Here is a 19,927-nt window from a genome sequence, read left to right as displayed (position 1 = left end):
TGAGAGGTAGACTGGGACAGCTATAATGAGTGAACTCGGAATGCTTAGCCAGGATTCTAGTTTCTGTTGTGATGAATTTGTGGATCGAAAAAAACTGAAGCATCAAGTTCATGATCTGCTAACTAAATGGTTGGTATTATGTCCCAGTTTAGAGCATGAGACTGTGATTGACTGATGAATTAATTTCTACCGGCCACACTTTCTAAGGTCTGAGTTAACTTTATCTCAGGACTTCTCCCTGTGTAAGCACAATTTGCAGAACCATGAATGATATTTAACACAATCATATCTGTTAAGCTAGCTTTGTCCAGACAGGAGCATACCCTCTGTCACAAAGCAAAGCCTTGGTGACTAGTACAATGAGTAAACAGCATATTTCTTTGAGAGCCAGTTGTAACCACTAAAACATAAAACACACTGGACTTCAAAAAATATTGTAGAGGTTTACTTATTATCAACTCCCTGGCTGGCAAATTCCTTGAAAGAAAGGAAGCATTTCAACTATAATCTACTACTCACCAGCTGCTTTTAAGAGCAACATGGGATATTCGGCATGCCCTTTGTATGCACTACTCTCTAGGTACATGTTTAACAGTGTTTGCTTGATGTTTGGCTTGGCTTATGCTATCTTCCTCTATAATCATCTTCAGCTGTGCAGTCAATTTCCCTACCAGTTGGGAAAGACTAGAGTAAGGAAACATAACCTTTATGGTGAGTCAAGTAATCTTCACAAAACACACTCATCCATCCACTCAATCAACCACTCTCACATTTCCATTTGAATGCTGCAGAGGTGAGGGGATAAACCACAGGAGAGCCACAAAGGAGAATGACCAGTTCAGAAGCACGCTTTTCCAGCGCGTTTTTGAAAGTCACTAATGTCCTTGTATCTGTCAGTGAACTCGGCAAATCAACATCCTGCTGGAACCACAGACAGGCCTGGCTGTGGTCTTAGCTGAATCTATTGGCTCGACACACTGCATTGCCCCAGACTGTGAGAGAGTATCACTGCAGCCTACTACTGTAGGCAGAGCACTAAGTGAGGCCTGTGCTTGAGTTTTCTGAAGTTGGCAGTCATAAGAGCTTGTGCCTGCCCACAACCAAGGCTGACAGGGATGAATCTTGCCATTGGGTGGCAGTCTGAGGTACCTGCACCGTGGTGGGGTTAATGCACGTTTGGCACACTGGGAAGTCCTGAAGCAGGGTCTGCACGAGATGCACCATCGCGTCTGTTGAGTCCGAACCTCTCACTTCTGACTACGGGCCCAATCAGTACAACTGATATTTAAAGCGCAGCATTTCACTAATTAATCTGATTGTGGTTGACTGCAGCCTACAAACACTGTAGGGTGGGGTGGGGGAGGGTTCAGGGGTGCAGTAGGTTAGGTCATTGTCTTTGTGAGATCTACCCTAACTTATATTAGAACCGTGTAATGGGGCAAACCTGAGCCCAAACAACTACAAAGGTTATAAAAAAGATAGTGATTGACTCACCCTTTGTGGCAGGCACAGATGATCATGTTGTGTGTGCTTGTCTCCACTTTCAGCTACAGTTTAGCTTGACACCGGTCAATGATGGAGGGCACAATCACTATATTTGCACAAAATACTTGCACAAGTGCCGGCACAGAGGTTACACCTAAGAACACAGCATCTGATATGAGCAGAGCAATCTGGTTTTATGCCGCAAAGATCTTCTGCCCTAAATTTGTGCACCATAATGTCCGTGAAGCATTGGGTAGAGCTGCAACTTCCTGCCACTGAAATTCTATTAGATGCAGAAAAAAACATTTGATGCCTTAGAGTGGCCCATTATGCGTTTGGTGCTTTGTCATATGGGAGTAGGTGCCTATTTTAAAAAAATAATATCTGTACTTTATGTTGGTCCATGAGTCTACAAGTTAAGTTGAAGGGAAATAAACTTCAACAGAAACAATATCTATTTAGTAGGGGCAAGCATCAGGTCTATCTGTTAGCCCCTCTAATGTTTGCTCTGGCTGTGGAATCACTTGAATGCTTCCTACGGGTTTTCCATGCAAAGTGCAGACTGTTTATATTTTGAGGAACCCCCAATAATATCTCTATATATTTGAATTGTGTGATACCTTACACCCTGCTTTTACCTGTAGCTAAGAACCCAATGCTTCTGCCCACTGCAAAGAAACCAGCTGAAAAGATTTTAAAAGCTATTAGGATAGTAGTCCTAAGAGACTTATTTCCCAATCTAGTGTTCAAGAATTTACATAATTACAAAGCAAAAGGTGGAAATATGGCATCAACAATACTCCTCTACTACATGTTAAGACCAGTTGGGAAAACTGCATTTGCAAATTTCCCAAGCCCCCCTTACTGAGTTCAAGCTTTACAAAAAACGAATCTAGAAGAACAATGTGGGTAGGTTGACCTCCTTTTTGTACTCGGAAGCTACGGCAGGATCGTTGCAACCCTAACAAAAGAAAAGCAAGACTAGGAAGTGGATCTGGGCCACCAGATCACTGATAAATGTTGGGCATATTGCTGTGCCCAAATCATAGAAGCACAATTTAATGACAGACATAAGTTGATTCAGTTAAAATACTTGCATCGCTTCTATTACACTCTGGAATGGAAGCCAAATTTCGTCTGAATGTTCAGATTGAATGTAAGACGTGAGGGTTGAAAAATGTGTCATTTCTTTCCTGGCATGGTTACGTCCTAAGATACTTGATTTTTGGACTGAGATATTTATACTACTAAATACCATGGTGAGAGCCACTGTGTCCCCATCACCTATGCCCATAAAATTAGGAGCATCAGCTGACTTACCAAAAAAACAAAATAACGCTTCATGTCCACGGCACTAATACTAGGCAAATGACTGAAAGCGATATCATGGATGTGCAGCAAAACTCTCAGGGTGGGATAATGGCCCCAAGCTATGGTGTACTTCAGAAATAAGCTGAAACTCTATGGTGCAAATTTACACCCTAGGACTCAACCAAATGACTTCTGACAGCCCCTCAAACCCATTCTTGTGAAACACAATTCACCAACTGACACCTGATTAACATCCTTCTTATCACATGGTAAACATATGTCTTTAACGGGAATTATCTTAAAGAATAACGCATTGATGTCACTTATCTCCCACACAGATGATGATAAATGTATCATTCTGACTGCCGAGCAACTATTCACTTTTGCAAGGTGAATGTATGCTTCTCTGGCATAACAATTAAGTGCTGTAATTTGATCAGGCCATAAATAAAAATTTAAAAAACAGTGTTGCAGTGAGTGAGGAGAGCTCACTCAGACAGCCTTCTACACTTGCGTGACACCGTTAGAGAGCTGCAGTGAGTGAAGAAGGTTCAGAAAGCCTTCTACAATCCCTTATCTCCATGAGAGTTCTTCAGTGAGGGAGGATGGTTCTGAGAGCCTTCTCGATTCACCTCTCCATTAGAGAGCTGCAGTGAGAAAGGAGGGTAGAGAGAACTTTCCAGAATCACTTATCTCCTTTAGAGTGCCGCAGTGAAACAGACGGGGTCAGAAAGCCTTCTAGGATCATGTCTCCATTAGAGTGTTGAAGTGAGCAAGAGGAGAGATACAGAGAATTCTGGAGCCATTTCTGTCCACTAACGAGCTGGAGTGAGTGAGGAGGGTTCATGGAGGCTTCTATGCTTGAATGTCTCCTGTAGAGTGCTGCAGAGAATGAAGCAGATGAGGAGAACCTTTAGCGGCACATGTCTATCTTAGATTGGCTGTGAAGTTGAAGATGGTGCAAACGGCATTCTATGCCAGGGCTGGAGGCAAGGATTAGGCAGTTCTTTCTTCACTTTATTTTTCTAGCCACCATTAAAAAAACAGTACATAAAAAACTACTTTTCCCATAAAACTGGGAAAAGGAAGTCAAACAGTTAATCCAATTAGCCTCCATGAACGACAGGATGAGGTCCTCTGCAGACAGTATTCAAGAAAGAAGAAGGGCCAAGGCGATTACTAATGTGGAAAGGTGCAGCACTAGACATATAAATTTCAAATTTCATCCTTGTACATGGTGCACGTGTCTTGAAGACCAGCCCTCGTAGTCCTCAAAACACCAGGACAAAGTCCTGGAAAACCATTATTTTCATGAGACTCAGCACTCATATGTGCTCCGTATTAATATAAATGATTCAACTAAAGTCTATTTCCAGAGTAGTAAATAGCACAAATTTCCAACACTTCTTTCTTAATGAAATAAATCTTTATTTAAAAAAAATGTATAATGATAATTTTCTTCTGTGGTTCAAAATGTCCATAAAAATAGTTTTTCCCAATTCTAAGTGATCATGTTAGCCAACGTGTTTTGTCCATAAGGACTTCTTCAAGGTTACAATCCTAAAAAAAAAAAAAAAACATAAATATGTACACACACATAAATATATATAAAATTCCTTTTTACAAATATAAAATGTACCATTCTATTTGTAATGTTCACAGAATATTGACTTCTGACAAAAAAACTCTTAGAGACCAGATGCTTACTATTGACCTCCTTTTGGGAGCTGAAAAAAATATATTTATTCATATCGGTCATTTGACGTGCCAAGCTATTATATCATTTTAAGTTTTTTAAATCACTGATTAAGAATCACACTATTTCATTCTATGGATCTTTTTTACATGGTATAGTCTCATAATTGTAATTCCACATTTCTTTACCCAAACAAAAGAACTGGTTGTAAAAAAAATGTTTAAAAACAAGCAATGATATGACTATATTTTTCATTTGTGTATCACATCAAACCAAATCCAATTTAAATATACTGAATTTATAAATTCAGACTCTACTAAAGTTTTGAGAGAAATATCCTGAAGCAAAATATTTGGCACTGAGGGAAAGAAAGGTTATATAACCTAAAACTATTTGCATTAAACCCTGGCTTGTGTGTTCATTTTTGGACATTTCTACTACTACATTGTATCTAGTAACAATATTTTCATTAAGAAAGAAGTGTTGGAAATTCGTGACATTTACTACTCTGAAAATAGACTTTCGTTGAATCATTTATATTAATACAGAACACATATGGGTGCTGAGTCTCATGAAAATAATCCTCTGCAGACAGTCCCTCCACATCTTTCTTCGCTGCTCCAGCAGCCTGCAGACGAGTATCTTGTCTCTTATGATTGCTTGTTTTGCCATTCTTGCTGTACAAGGTCCATTCAGGATTCTTTCTGCTCATTTTGTATTATACCTAAGCTTGTTTGTCTTATGCCCTGCTGGTGTGTGTATTAACTTTGTTTTTAGGGGTGAGCGCAAAGCGATCCGTCCCATGTTGTAATCTCCCTTTGGGCTTCAAACCACGCCCATGTCATGTCAGTTTCTTTCATTGGTTCCTGAGCTTGCCTTTTAAAATCTGCTTGCTTTCATTAGTGAAAAGCATGCACAAGTCATGCATTTTCCGGTGTTTAGCCCTCCTCGAGCGCATCGACCAAGTACTGAAAACATACAAGGCTCCACATTTTCCGTCCTGTTTATGGACTACTTTTTCTCTTTTTTCGCAGCGCGATCTCACTGGGCAGAAGTTGAGCGCCTTGCATGACATCGACCCTGTTACATAGTTAATTGCACTTTTGTCGGTTACATAGATAATTGCACTTTTGCCAATAGGTTTCGCTACGAGTAAACTTTTATTCCGCTTTGTGTGTCTGCTCTGCACTGATGGCGGCCGTAAGCCCGCTTATGTGAAACTTTTACTTTTCACTTTCTATAGCAAGAAAAGTCCAGTTAGTTATGTGAAACGGTTTTATTTTCTTTTTCAATTTATGTGGCAAGAAAAGTCCCGTTAGGAGTTTACAATGCTAATTGCTCTAGCTCAAGCAAACGCAAGACCTTTTGCATTGCGAATGCTTGTTCCTTCTTATCGTGGCTGCGGGAAAGCTCACTCCTTCGCAGCCGCTACCCTGTCAGTTTTCCTTGCTCGCTGTGGTCTTCCGTCTGGTAGGGGGCCCCACATGTCAATTTCAACTTGCGCACAGTGCACCCTACCTCCCGCGGTGGCTGACACATCAATTTCATCTCCATGACAGATGAAACGCGTTCAGCCACCTTCTCCGATAGGGAGCTATTTCTGTTAGTTGGCACTCGCTGCAATAAACTTTTGTTTTCCTTTGTGCGTGAGCGCGTTCTGCGCTTTCATTTCTGCCCTTCATATAACTCAACAATTGGCAGGTGATACAATCCCACGCTCAGAGTCTGACATCTGTCAGGGACTGGAAAAAGCTGCCTACCAGCCTCCTCTTTGGGGCATGTCTTGAGCAGCCTTTCTTCTTCCCCAGTTAAAACAAAGGGGTGTATGTGTGTCCTGAAGCTGAAAATAAAACAAAAAAATACTGCCTCTCCTTCAGGTTGAGCACTTCTGTTATTGGGAGCCTTCCGTCCTATACTTGGTCATCACCCACCAGATTTCCCCCTATATCTAACATGGAGGACGCTGCATCTGAGTCCTTGGAAGAAGGAAAATCACATACTTCCCCACTGATGAGCATTTTTGCGGCCTCATGGATGCCACTATCCACATGGCAGTTTCACAAGCAATGGCACCCCTCAAAAAGAAATTCATGCTTTTGGCATCCCAGTGCCAACGACCCAGTCATCAGAGGGAAGCCACACCTGGACCTGATGTCCCTCTACCTCCAGGCCTGCCACTTGCGACGGAAGGTAAGCGCAAACGAGCAGGAGACCCTCGGGAGGACTTAGATGCCTTTGAACGCCCTAAAAAGGCCTTCTTAGATTCCCAACCCCTGCTACTGAGCCCTCCCTCCCTGACCCCTAGGGGAAGGCTTCCACCCTTCAACCCCGTCTACGTCTCCCAAGCCATTGACTGGGGATGATTCTCCAGATGCCTCAGACAGAGACACAGAACCAGATTGTCCCTGGAGTCCTTCGGCCTCTTTCAACACCTCTTGTGGCGAGGTGACCTTGGAGGACCTTTCCCAAGACGACCCTTCAGACATGTTGGATCCGGATGAGCTCTGTGCTCCAGAGAACGGGTCTCTGAAACTGAGGTCACTACCTACATGGTCAACCGCCTATGCAAGCCCCTGGATAAAGAGGTACGGGCCGCCTCAGGGTGGAATGCTCCCATCCTGCGCTGGAGGGCAAGGTGGCCCACAAGCCGAAGGTAGATGGCAGGATGGCTCATTTCTAGGAAAATATTTCAGAGATCCCAGGAGGGGAATTGATCAGTCATAGCGCTCATGTCAGGAAGACACCAAGGCACTGGGTTCTCTCATATCCCCTGAAGCCCTCTCAGGCTGGGCCTAACAGGCCGTGATAAGTTAGGGGATCCGGTGACTTTAGAGGCAGGTCCAATTGCTCAAGGGAGTCTCTCTGGAGATCCATTCATCCGCGAGCTAGGTAAGTTTGTGGCCACGTTTAACTCCTTCGACAAAGCTCAATCCTCTATCAAACAAATCTTCACCCCTTGGATGTTCTCTGGGGCCGGTTGTGGCAGTCAACAGGGGCAGTCAACCATCCGTGCCCCTCCTTCGCCCCCCTTCAGAGGATCAGGGGATCAGCAGGGCTTTTGGCAGGATCCTTCAAGATTCTGCACCTTCTATCCCACAAGAAGTTACCAATGCCGATGAGAGGGCCAGTCCCGAGGAGCCACTTCTTCAACCGATTCCCACAGTGAGTGTGCAACCATCTTTGGGGTTCCGTCTTGGGAGCAGGTTAGCTCAGTCTTTTAGCCAAAGGTGCGATTATCTAATCACAACTCCACTCCAACAGCTTCCTCAGCAACCTTTTCTTGGTAGGCAAGAAGGAAGGGGGGGCAGCGCCCGCTCATAAATATCAAGGAATTCTATGAGTGGCTGGTCGTCCGCCACTTCTAAATAGAAGGGATTCATCTCCTCAGGGATCTGTTGCAGAGGACCGACTGGATGGTGCATCTCGATCTCAGGAATGCTTTCCTCACGATCCCCATCCCCAACCCCCCATCGCCGAAAACTTCAATTCCAATGGCGCTCACAGACCTTCGAATTTATGACTATTCCTTTCGGTCTATCTTCTGCTCCCTGGTGGAGCATCTGCCGGCCAGAGGAGAGGCGTCAGAATGATAGTCTATTTGGACGATATTTTTATCAGGAGCGAGTTTACCAAAACCCTGATCTCCTAACTCCAACTGACTGTATCTCTCCTGGAGTCTCTCGGCTTCATCATCAATGAACAGAAGAGCTCGGTGGTGGACAGCCTACATGGAGGCCTGGAACGGCTGCGCCATCTTTGGCTCTCAAACGGACCTGGTGACAAAGTCAAAAGCCAGCACCTCTGGCTGGGGGTGTGTGCTGCGGGGACTTCTCCACAGGCAGGAAGTGGTCCTAAGCAGAGCACTCCCTTCATGTCACCTGCTTGGAACTGATGGAGGGGTCTTTCGTGGTCCATTGCTGGACTAAAGACAAAGCCCAGTGTTGTGTCCTCCTAAAAATGGACAACCTGGCAGGTGTTCCCTATATCAATCACTTATGGGGAACCCGTTCAAAAACATTATCCGATCTGGCCAACAGCTTCTGGACGTACTGTCAGGAGTGTCAGATCTCAATAATGGTGGAGCATCTACCGAGGAAATCAAATCCAGAGGCCGATTGACAGCCATGTCATTTCTACGATGCAAGTCCTTGGAAGTTAGATCCTTCGGTGATCCAGAATCTGCAGACCAGGTGGGGTCTCTTCTCGATAGATCTCTTTGCGTCCCACCTGGACCATCAACTGAACAGGTACTACATTTGGAGAGCAGATCTCAGTGCAGTGGCAATGGATGCATTGCTGCAGGATTGGAGATCAGAGAGCAGTTATGCATTTCCCCACTCTGCAATGCTCATGAGGGTAACCACTCAGGTCCAGAGGCAGTAGGCGGATCATCACCTCGATTTGGAGATCTCAAGTCTGGTTTTCAGTTCTGAAGGAACTTTTCTCGGATTCTTCAATCCGTCTTCCCCAGTTTCCAGATCGTCTCAAGGATCCCCTGGGGAACCCTCATCATCTGGTCCTAGAGGGTTCTCTACATCTCATGGCCTGGAGGATTACCAGCAACGTTGGAAAGTCCTGGGTCTTTCGCAAGACACTGCCTTTTTAGTCTCCAAATTTTGGGCAGACAGCAGAAATAAAAGATGCCGCTCCGCTTGGTCTCGATGGCTGGGCTGGTGTGCTCAACGTCAACTGGATCCTGTGAGGACCGATGTGAATAATCTAAATTTTCTAGATTACTTTACCTCGGAAGGTCGGGCTTACAGATCTATCAATAACTTCTGTTCGGCTATTTCAGCTGGTCACTCTCCGGTAGATGGCCACCCTGTGAGAGAGCACCTCCTGGTTTGTAAACTGCTCTGGGGTATTCAACTCTCTCTTCATCCAGAACCGAGGTATTCCACTTTGTGGGATGTCAAAAAAGTCCTTTCTCTGTTCAAATCCTGACCCTCTAATAAATATCTGTCTTGGAAACAGATGTCAACTAAAGTGACAACACTCCTGTGCCTGGTCTCCTGCCGTAGAGTTTCAGATGTCAGGGCTCTGGATATCACAGTACAGGTTTTTACACCGGACAGAGTTACTGTTCATGTTTTCAGAATAAAAAAATCTAACTCCTGTATGATTTCCTATCCCACGTTCCCAGGGGCACCTAAGCTGTGCATGGTATGGTCCATTAAGGTGTACAAAGAGATGACGGAAGAGCTACACCCCCTGAGGAAACAACAACTTCTTATTGCTCTTACGCAGCCACATAAGGCAGTATCCTCCCCCACTATTTCAAGATAGGTCAAGTGGACCATGCAAAAAGCTGCCATAGATACAAAGAAGTTTGTAGCACATTCCATCAGAGGTGCAAGGCCTTCTCTCTGGGTGCCCGCCTTGAGGACATCCTCAATGTAGCAGATTGGTCTCCGGACTCTATATTTAAACAATTAATTTCTAAGCAAGCCCACAATATTGCCTCTGTGGTAGTGGAAAAGCTTTAAACCAACCTGATCCTTGCCTCTGGGCTTGAAATAGAATGAAAAATTTCCTAGCTATCGTAACGCAAAGTTTCAATTCTATTAAGGACATGGAGGTGAGGATTAGCCCTCTCCAAGTTCATTTATTCAGGTGAGACAGTCCACCATAGACCGTGAAAAAGTAAATTAAGAACTTGGTGAGGGCTAATCCTCACCTCCATATCCTTAATTAAATTGAAACTTTCCATTATAATAGCTAGGAAATGTTTCTTTCTTCAGTCAGAGATTTTTGTCTCTTGCAAACTACGCAAGGGGTGACTCCATATTTGCTCATGACTACAGGCACCTAAAAACGGGGCTGATGTCCCGCTTTAGATCTTGTTTTATTTTGTAAATTTTATCTTTCTCTCACCAAAAGGTTTTTTAGTCCTGGAACTCCGGAAATCTGAGCTCAGCAAATGCAGGGTTCCTTTGATGTTCTTGCAACAACTTGACTGTCCCATTGTTTATCATGATATAGGTTACTGCTTTAAAATGTGCAATGTAACTATGTCAGGCTATGATATTCTAATGAACTGACACTATAGCTCTGCTGTTTTTATCTGTTTTTAAAATTCTGATCTCAAATGTTTTATGTGTATATCTGCTTTGCAATTTTGTTGCTATTTATTCTATGTTAATTGTGTTGTGATGAATCTTTTATGATCTGTTACCTATGAAATCGGATAAAGAATCTAGACTTGGCTTGAGTCAGATATCTCTACTCGAGTGCTGGAATTAACAAGGGGAATTAAGAGAGCATTTTAGAGAGACATATCTACATTAGATTCCCGCTTTGAGGGAGGGGGATCAGAGATCCTTCCAGGATTACATCTCCATTAGAGTGCTGTAGTGAGTAAATAGGGTGCAGTGAGCCTTCTCCATTCCCTTGTCTCCGTTAGAATGCACCAGACAGTGGAGAAGGTACACTTGCATCTTAGCATTAGAGTGTCAGAAAAATGATCAGATTGTGCATAAACCTTTCATGCTTGAAGATCTTTATTAAATCACTGCAGGGTTTGAAGGAGCAGTAAGCCTTATGCAGCGACCTGCTTATACTAGAGTGCCTCAAAGAGTGAAAACATGAAATCCGTCTTCTAGTCTTGTATCACTATTCTAGCGATGTAGTGAACACAGAGAGGACACAGGGCCTTGTAGTGTCTCATGTCTCAACTAAAGTTTAGCAATGAGCTGACAGGATACAGATAGCCGTCTTCCATTACACACCTCTGGTCAAAAGCTCCAGAAAGTGGCAGAGAAGGCTTATATAGCTGCATGTCCCTATTAGAGTTCCTGAGAGACTGGAGTGGGTGGATCTGCTTCTTCAAGCAGCATGACTGACAGAGTGGAAGGGGTGCAGTGAGTTGTGCGCTCTAGAGACCCAAGAGCGGAGCAAGCAGACTTCAAAAGCAGCATGTTTCCATAAAGATGCAACACCAATGAAAAACAGAAGAGAACTTCTCCTTGGGCATCATATGTTCAACAAAACCTGCCCCTTATGACCTTATCCGTATTCCTCCTTAATGCTCTTTCATCTCTCGTTTTTCACTTTCTCCTGCCGCCATCACTGGTTATGTGTGCTTAAGGCTTAGCCGTTTCTTCTGCCTCGATGTGCCACATTGTGAGGCCCGCTACACCGAAAACTGACTAAGCAGCATGTTGCCGCCACTGCATTAATGCCTTTTAAAAAACCATGAAAAGAGGTCACAGAAATATACTAGAGCAAAAGATAAAGGATGCAAAAAATCATAGCTAAGAACATCAAAGTAATAAGTAAGGAATGCCTGTACAAAGGAGGAACTGTTGGAAATGAGAAAGAAAAAGTAGAGATCAGGAAGAATAGAGGTAATCGTGGAGAGAAGAAAAGAATATCTGAGGAAGAGGTATAGAAACAAACAGCAAGACGGAGAAGGGAAGAAATAAAAACATGAAAAGGAAGAATATGCCAGAACCAGAGAGAGAGAAAACACAAGAAGGAAGGACAGTGTTACCAAGATATCACTCACACAGGAGCATACCAGACGCTAAACCTCTGGAGATATCCACCGTCAAAGCCAGGGACCCAGGACACATTCACAGCGGACACCAAGGGCACAGCAGACACATTTATAACTGCATGAGGGCTGGTACCTGGTGGAGAGAAGCAGAAGCGACTGATAAGTCATACTTGAAAATGAACACACAGAGAAGACAGCAAACAACAACTTTGCCTGCGCAATCCGAGCAGGGGAAACAAAACAGTGGTATACGACAAAATCGCTAAATACAGGCAGTAAGACCCTCTTAACAGGTTTACAGTAGATGAACAATTCCCTGGCAGCACCTCTATATGAAAACAGGCATTTGCAATGCAATGGGTCTTGCATTTGCTCGAGTTAGAGTTATTAGCGTAGTAAATTCCTAACTGGACTTTTCTTGCTACATAAATTGAATATGAAAAGTAAAACAGTTGACAGAAGCAAAGCGATTCAAAGAGCCACCGCCACCATGAGTGCAAGAGTTATTGGCTCCCGGCATGAATGTCTAGAAAGGATATCGGCTGGAATGAAAAGCAAACCCAAACCTGAGGAGACGCCATCACACGCTGTAAAAGGAGGAAGCGTGATGTAGTGCGATGGCCAACAGAAATGTTCACTTAGTTAAATCGCCTGGGGTGGGAACTTAGCACACAAAGGAGGGACATTTCACAAAATGCACCAATAAAAATGAAGCATGTAAGAAAAGCACAACAAAGAATAAATAGCAAGAGTGGGCGTGGTTAAAAGCCCACAGAGGGATTACAACAGGCTAGAGCGCTCACGCACTCGACCCTAAAAAGAGCCTTTGAAAAGTAAACAATTTACAAGACAGCGAAATAAACTAACATCAAACCACACTGAGGTTATACGTTCCTTAGGAATGGCAGAAAGAGGAGTGATTATTATAAGGAAAGCTGCGAGCAAAAAGCTCTTAGGACAAAACGAAAGGTGTTACTACAATAAACACAAATTCTGTTTTCCTTTTTGTAATCCCATATTCTACTTGATTGATAACTAATGGGAGTATCACACCATCTTGTGGCAGGAGTGTAAACTGCGGTTTACCCGTCAAATTATAGACCAGACGTACAAAGCTATTTTGTAATGGCAAAGCCTACCATTCACAAAATCACAGGGTTTGAGATTGTAAAATGGCTTTGCGTTATCTGAGAAGCTCATTTTGTGATTTGTTAAATGGTTACTGAATCACAAATGAGTTTACAAATGCATCATGCACTATTTGAAAGGGAGTGTTTAGGACCACCCTTCCAAACTTTGCAAAGCAATATATCATGGCTGTAAACCCTGTTCCAAAACATTTAAAAGTTAGAGACTCTTGAGTCCAAGTGGTAAAAGGGGATTAATTTAAAAAATATCCAAAAAGCAACCACAGACGTGGTGATCTTCTGCCCCTGCAGGAAATCATCCCTCTAATGACCACCAATCGGAGTGAGTTTCAATTTGTGACCTACCTCATCAATAGTAATGAGGTGGGGCAGATTGCGACCCACTCTAAATGGGAATTTTGTGAAGTCAGCTATTAGTACATAGGTCGGTTCACAAAACTCTATTCCATGTATAAAAAGTCAGTGTTTGTACATCCAGCCCCAGTTACGACTGAAAGTGATTGAAACGATAGTCTGCTTACGCATAAGGCTTGACTTTATCGCAAGGAAAGACTGATGAATAGAGATTATTAAAGTAGGTTAAAGATGAGGCGAGAACAGAAGTACAATTTGGGTAAACTAAGCACTTGATGCAAAGCTTGTTTTGAGAGTCTGAAGCTCACTGGGTCAGTCCCCTAACAAATATTTCCACTACGATAATCTATGTCCACCAAGTGGGCACGGGTACAAATGGTGGCAGACCACCTCAGCCTTTTACTCGCCCAGCGTCATTAAATGAATACCATTGAGTCTGACAACAAATGCTGTTTATCAGTGACAGGATACCCATTGGTGAAGAACAAGTTACTTACATTCGGTAGCACCGTATTAGGTACAGACTCTATCCGGATTCCTTACCACAGAATATTCCCCAAGAGGCAGACTGGATCCAGAATTGCCTATATAGGTGCCACTCCAGTCAGTTTAGTTTCCACACCAAGAGTACAGAGAAACAAACAGCACTGACCACTGATGTGTGAAAGTAGGGCCCTGAAAAGGAGACAGGCCTGTACTTAAAAATCTGTTCGCAGAGCAGAGAGGATGGGTGGGTAGATGAGATATCTGCATCTAGCCAGAGTCTCTACAAGATAAGTCATTACTGATGATAAGTAAGCTGTTCATTAGATAGAGGCTTTTAGCTGCAAAATCCTTACCTTACAATAGATACCCAAGCCTCTGCACGGCCTTCCATTCCTTGGTTCTGACATAGCCCAAAAAGAGTTGTGTGGTCGAGGTAGAACAACAATGCTCTTTTGGGAGCAAGACGGCGGAGTCTCCCCTCTTCCTTAGAGGGATGAGGGGAGCGCAAAAGGTAGGCAAGGTGATAGACTGGCTTACGTGGAACGGGATGACAACCTTTGGCAAGGTGGATGCTAGAGTACGAAGGCCCAGTTTGTCTGGGTAAAAGAAAATGTTCTGAGGATGAGATGACAGCACCTGCAGTTCACGGACACTTCAGGCAGATGTAATTGCCACCAGAAAGGCTGTCTTGATGGTGAGGAGCCTATGAGGGCAGTTATGAAGCAGCTCAAAGGGAGCGCACATCAGAAAAATAAGAACCAAATTGAGGCCCCACTGAGGTATAGCGAAGGGAGTCAGAGGAAATATGCTAAAGACCTTTAAGGAACCTATTTACAGGGAACTTAAAAAGGAAAGGCTGATCTGGCAGCTGTAGAAAAGCAGAAACAGCAAACAAATAACCCTTCAACTTGCCCAATGCCGAACCCTGCTGGGTTAGGGCAAGGATAAACAAAAACAAACAAACTTTGGCTGTACACTATGCCACAAACTTGATCAAACAGGTGGCATGTACTATCATGGACCAGGGACACCGAGCTGCCAAGATAACATTGCAGACTTCAGTTCGGAATGTCAGGATCTGAATCACACAGGCGCCATCAGAGGTATTAGCACATGGTTGAAGTTAGACATACCTTTTCAGACACTAAGGGTAACTGAGGCCATAATCATTGTTATTTTCTTACAGGTCTTCCTCCTTGCTGGTCCTTCCCCACTCCCTATTCCCCTACTTAATCACCCTAAACATCTATGCCTTTCTTGTAAGCAGAATTAGGGGTATCAAGAGGTGGACCCTATCTGTTCATTATACTTATTCTGAGGAGCACGTTCACCACAAGGAGTCTTGACACAGAAGGTAAAAGCTGTCAACTTGCCACTCAATCTCCACGGAGGAAGGCGGAATGTTGACAAGTTTGGGTAGAGAATCCTCTCGCACTGTTATAGCAGTAGATCCTCCGAAGTGTCAGCCTGATCGGAGGACCGATGGACATGCTCAATAGCTCGGGAAACCAGACTCTCCAAGCCCAGTCCAGAACCACAAGGATGACTTGCCCCCAGTTCTTTCTGATCTTCTTGAGAACTCTGGAAAGTAGAGGTACTGAGGGAAAGGCATACAGGAGGCTGGAGCTCCACTTGAGACCAAAGCATCTCGGAGAGAGAGCTGCCTTGCTAACTCTAGCATGCAGAACTACTTACACTGATCTTTGTTTGCGGTGGCAAACAGACCTAGCCAAGGCACTCCCCAATGCTGAAAGAGACCTTGCACCACCTCCGGAAGGAGGCGCAATTTGTGATCTGCTAGGCATCTTCTGCTGAGTTTGTCTGCTCTGGTGTTCAGAGAGCCCACCAAGTGTTGAACCACCATGGAAATGCCCTGACGTTCCAGTCACGTCCACAAACGCAGACAAGACTTTTGACAGAGACTCTTGACACTTAGTGAGACTCTTGACAAGAGGGTCCACGGCCCTACCTCACCTTGTTTGCTGCAGTATCTCTTGGTGGGGGTGTTGTCTTTGAACACCAGCACTAGTCTTCCCTTAATTAAGGGTAGAAAGACGTATAATGCCAGCTGGATCACTCGGAGCTCCAACATATTAGTACGGAGTCTGGACTCTGCCAGAGGCCTCTGATCTACACCTCTCCCAGATGCCTGTCCAACCCAGGAGTGACAGGTCTGTCACTACAGTCAGATCTGGTTGGGGAAGGGAGAGGGATTTGCTCTGACCCAATTGTGGTTCATCAACTACCAATGCACATCTTTTGCAGTGTCCTCAGCGATCTGGACGATGTCAGAGAGTTCCCCTCATGCTCTGCCCACTTGAGCTTCAGGTCCCACTGCAGAGCCTGCATATGCTAACTGGCATGCGTCACAACCAGGATGCAGGAGGCCATGAGGCCCAGCAGCTTCAGAGTCAGTCTCACTGAAATAAAGGTTAGAGGCTGAAACATCGTTATCATAGCCTGAATATCCTGTAGTCAGGAGAAGCCGAAACTGCACAGGGTCCAAAACAGCTTCGATGAAAGGGAGCATCTGAGAAGGGATCAGGTGTGACTTTGGTACGTTGATAGTGAACCCCTCCAAATGCAGGAGGTTTACCTTAGTCTGGAGATGCGAGACGACCACCTGGGGTGAAGCCTGTCTTCAACAGCCGGTCGTCAACATAGAAAACCAGAACCAATGATCTTTGCACATGAGCGCCAACCACAAACATCACCTTGGTTAACACCCTAGGGGAGCTGGTAAGGCCAAAAGAGAGAATAGCTCACTGAAAGTGCTTGTGGGCCACCAAGAACTGCAGGTAACGTCTGTGGGCAGGCAGGACAGTAACATGGAAGTATGCATGCTGCAAGTCCAATGCTACCATCCAGTCTCCTGCGTCCAGGGCAAAAGGGACTTCAACATGTGTGAGAATTCTGAATTTCTCCTTTTTAGTAAGAAATTTAGATGGGGCGAGTCTAGGATAGGATGAAGGACTCCATCCTTTTTGGGCACTAGAAAGTAGTGGGAATAACAACCATGACCAACATCTGATGCCAGCACCCTCTCTATGGCTCCCTTGCCCAAGACAGCCTGCACTTCCTGACGGAGTAAGGAGATGTGGTCCTCTGTCAGCCTGTGTCAAGTCGGTGGAGGGATAGTCACACAGGGGAGCCCCTTTGGACAATCTGGAGAACAAAGCAGTAGGATGTTATCGACCTCCAGTGGTGCAGCTGACGGCGTAGCCAAATTCCCACTGGTTGCCCGTGATGGTTGGAGAGCAAGCTAAAGGGGTTTTGAGGCTGCATACTGCCCTAACCTCTGGCTACCTAACCCACGAGGTCTGTGGATGCTCTGTCTTTATCTGCGTAACGACTAGGAAGTCTGTTGGTCGTGGTGGCTGGGCAGTTGGAGACAGATCTGGAAGTCCCATCCGTGGCCATGAAAGGAGCGGAAGGTGGACAGTGATTGGTGAGGGGCCATGGAAAGGCTAAAGGACGCCTTGTCTCTAAACAGATGGGAGCCATCAAAAGGCATGTCCTTGAGTGAGGCCTTGGCATCCTCAGAAAAGCTTGTCGTCCTCAGCCAGATATGGCATCATAAGTCTACCAACTATGAAACCGATCTAACTAGCGAATCGGTCGTATCCAGCCCGCAACGTATGGCATACATACTGCATCTCTTCCGTTAGTAAGGCTTAGAAGAGAATGGTTCAGGATTCCTCTGGGACCATTGGCAGCACCTGCGCAACAGAGTCCAAGATCAAGTGAAAGTACCAGCCCAAGAGGCACGCTGTGTTTGCTGACCGCACTGCCAGGCTGGCAGAAGAGAAGATCTACTTTTCCAAGGTATTTAGCCTCTTGGATTCCCTGTCCAGGGGAGGGGAAGAGAATGCACCAGGATATAACTTGGAAGTGGAGGCTTGGAGTACCAAGCTCTCCAAGATTGGGTGGGGTGTGAGGAAACTGGGGTCCCATGGGCAGGGCAATGGCAGTGGGCAATTGACAGGCACTTCTGTGCTAGGCTCGGACCAGGCCTCGAGTAGGACACTGTGAGACCGTCATTAAACAAGAGAAGTGGTTCAGATGTCTTGACTCTTGGCTGAAGCACCTCAGTCGACTTCCTCACCACCACAGCGAATTATGCTTCTTCATCCACAACCATGGTAGAATAAATCAAACCAGCATCTGGGGAGGTGTCCAGTCCACTGGCAACCACCAGACCCTGACAGTAGGTGTCCTTGGTGACATCTATGGGCTGGTATTCATCAGCACCCTGTGGCCCCTCTGAATATTCCTCACATCCTAGCCCAAAGAAATAGGAGCTCAGGCTCCGGCCTGGTTGATCTGACCCCAGTCGGCACCAGAGTCGTGTTGGACATCATCCATTTGGCTCTGTGTCTAGACAGGGGCAAGTATGGAGAAGGCAGTACCAGGGACGTCGGCAGTGGAGTTGAAACTGGGTAACGTTGTGGTGGCTCGACGTGCACCGATCAGGATCCGTGCATGGATCCAGGAGGCCCAACTGTTGTCAGGAGCGAACCCGCAGACGGAAGAGCTGTAGGGGCCCCTTCTGCAGGGCCCGAAGGCACTCCAGCGGTGACAGGCCAGCAGAAGATGTGGTGCATTGCCTCATAAAATTTGCAAAGTTCAGAGGTGGTAGCTCCGACTCCTAGAAACTCCAGCAAAGACGGCCCAGGAACAGGGTCAACCGCAGAGCCAGGCCTTGAGTGCCAATGCTCCCTGGTCTTGTCAGACGACTTCAGCAGTCGGGGTTGAAGTCGAAGACCCCTTCGACTTCTTGCTCTTCTTCAACTGGTAGGATTTATCCAAATGCCCGGAGAACTTTGACTGCAATGATGAGTGCTTGGAGTGGCTCTGCAATCGATCCCAGGACCTTCCTCTTTACTGCGACCGAGACCATAGTGCTGTCGCATGTCAAGCAACAAGGAGCTTGAGGTCCACTCCCTCAAGTTCTTGGGGTGTATGGCTCGAGTCAAGGCAGGTCTTGGCATCATGGTTGTGCTTGAGGCACCACAGACAGACTAGTCATGGATCAGTCACTGATGTCTGTCGGTGACAGGCGTCATAGGGCTTGAAACGAGCCTTCTTTACGGACATGCTGCCACAGCGTCAGACAGTCTAAAAAATATTTACAAAATAAGAGTAAAAAAAAGGTCAGTCAAAAAGTGACTTGGGGTAGCTCTTCTCTGGATATGCACTGATTAGAGAGGCAAAGACAAAACTGACGTCAGCGTGCTGCATTGGTGCCTATATGGGCACTGTGCATGTCACTTTGGATACGGATGATGTCACATGGAGTCAAAGGATTCCACCTACCGGCGCACAGGGGTAAGGTTCACAAAAAGTTTCCGGATCCAGTCTGACATTATTCGGAACCTGCAGCTATAAGTCTCTATCCGATCCTGCATTTTACAAATACAGGTTTTGCTATGTCTAAAGCTGTACTGTGTGCACATTTATGTAATGGCTGTCTACCCTTTGAGAGGCCCAAATCACTTTCTGGGCTATCTAATGTTATTAGTTAAATAGCACTTAATACACTAGGCGAGGTTAAGAGAACAGATTGGCATTGTGTTCCAGTGCGTCCTTCAGAGGGCACTGCATAAAGGGTTGCTTTGGCTATGTGGGACATGACAGCTGTCCTTCATGGCAGCCTTAAATAGTGCATATGTATCCCAAAAGCTTATGAAGCTTTCCTTTTTTTTGCAGTTTAGAGTTTTAGGAGTTTACTACAAACGTGTTGTGTATCAGTCATTACATGTATCACGAAAGGGTTTACTGTATCAAATGTTAAAGGACATTTGGACCTTGGAAGGCTTTGCACCCAAGTATTTGTTTCATAAGTCGAATAAAGCATCTTAGGTTGTTGCGGAAATGCCAGGAAATGTTAACCTTGATGCGTTGCCCTGACCAGTTGTAACTTTTTGATTTGGAGTTGAGTGGTATGAT

The 19,927-nt window shown here is 45.1% G+C and overlaps 1 protein-coding gene across 2 annotated transcripts in view; it reads right to left on the bottom strand.

Annotated features, from left to right (window-relative positions):
• Window positions 1-19,927, bottom strand: part of IGSF9 (immunoglobulin superfamily member 9) — a 466,550-nt gene that overhangs the window by 192,763 nt on the left and 253,860 nt on the right. The window contains exon 12 of one of the 2 annotated variants that reach the window (XM_069217763.1): window positions 12,000-12,123. In XM_069217763.1, the coding sequence (XP_069073864.1) occupies window positions 12,000-12,123 (124 nt within the window). The remainder of the gene's footprint in view (window positions 1-11,999; window positions 12,124-19,927) is intronic. The other variant, XM_069217765.1, reaches the window with a different exon arrangement.

Source organism: Pleurodeles waltl, chromosome 12 (assembly GCF_031143425.1).
Source record: "Pleurodeles waltl isolate 20211129_DDA chromosome 12, aPleWal1.hap1.20221129, whole genome shotgun sequence".
Lineage (NCBI taxonomy): Eukaryota > Metazoa > Chordata > Amphibia > Caudata > Salamandridae > Pleurodeles > Pleurodeles waltl.
Note: the sequence above shows the minus strand (reverse complement) of the source record. Positions and strands in the feature narration are given on the sequence as shown.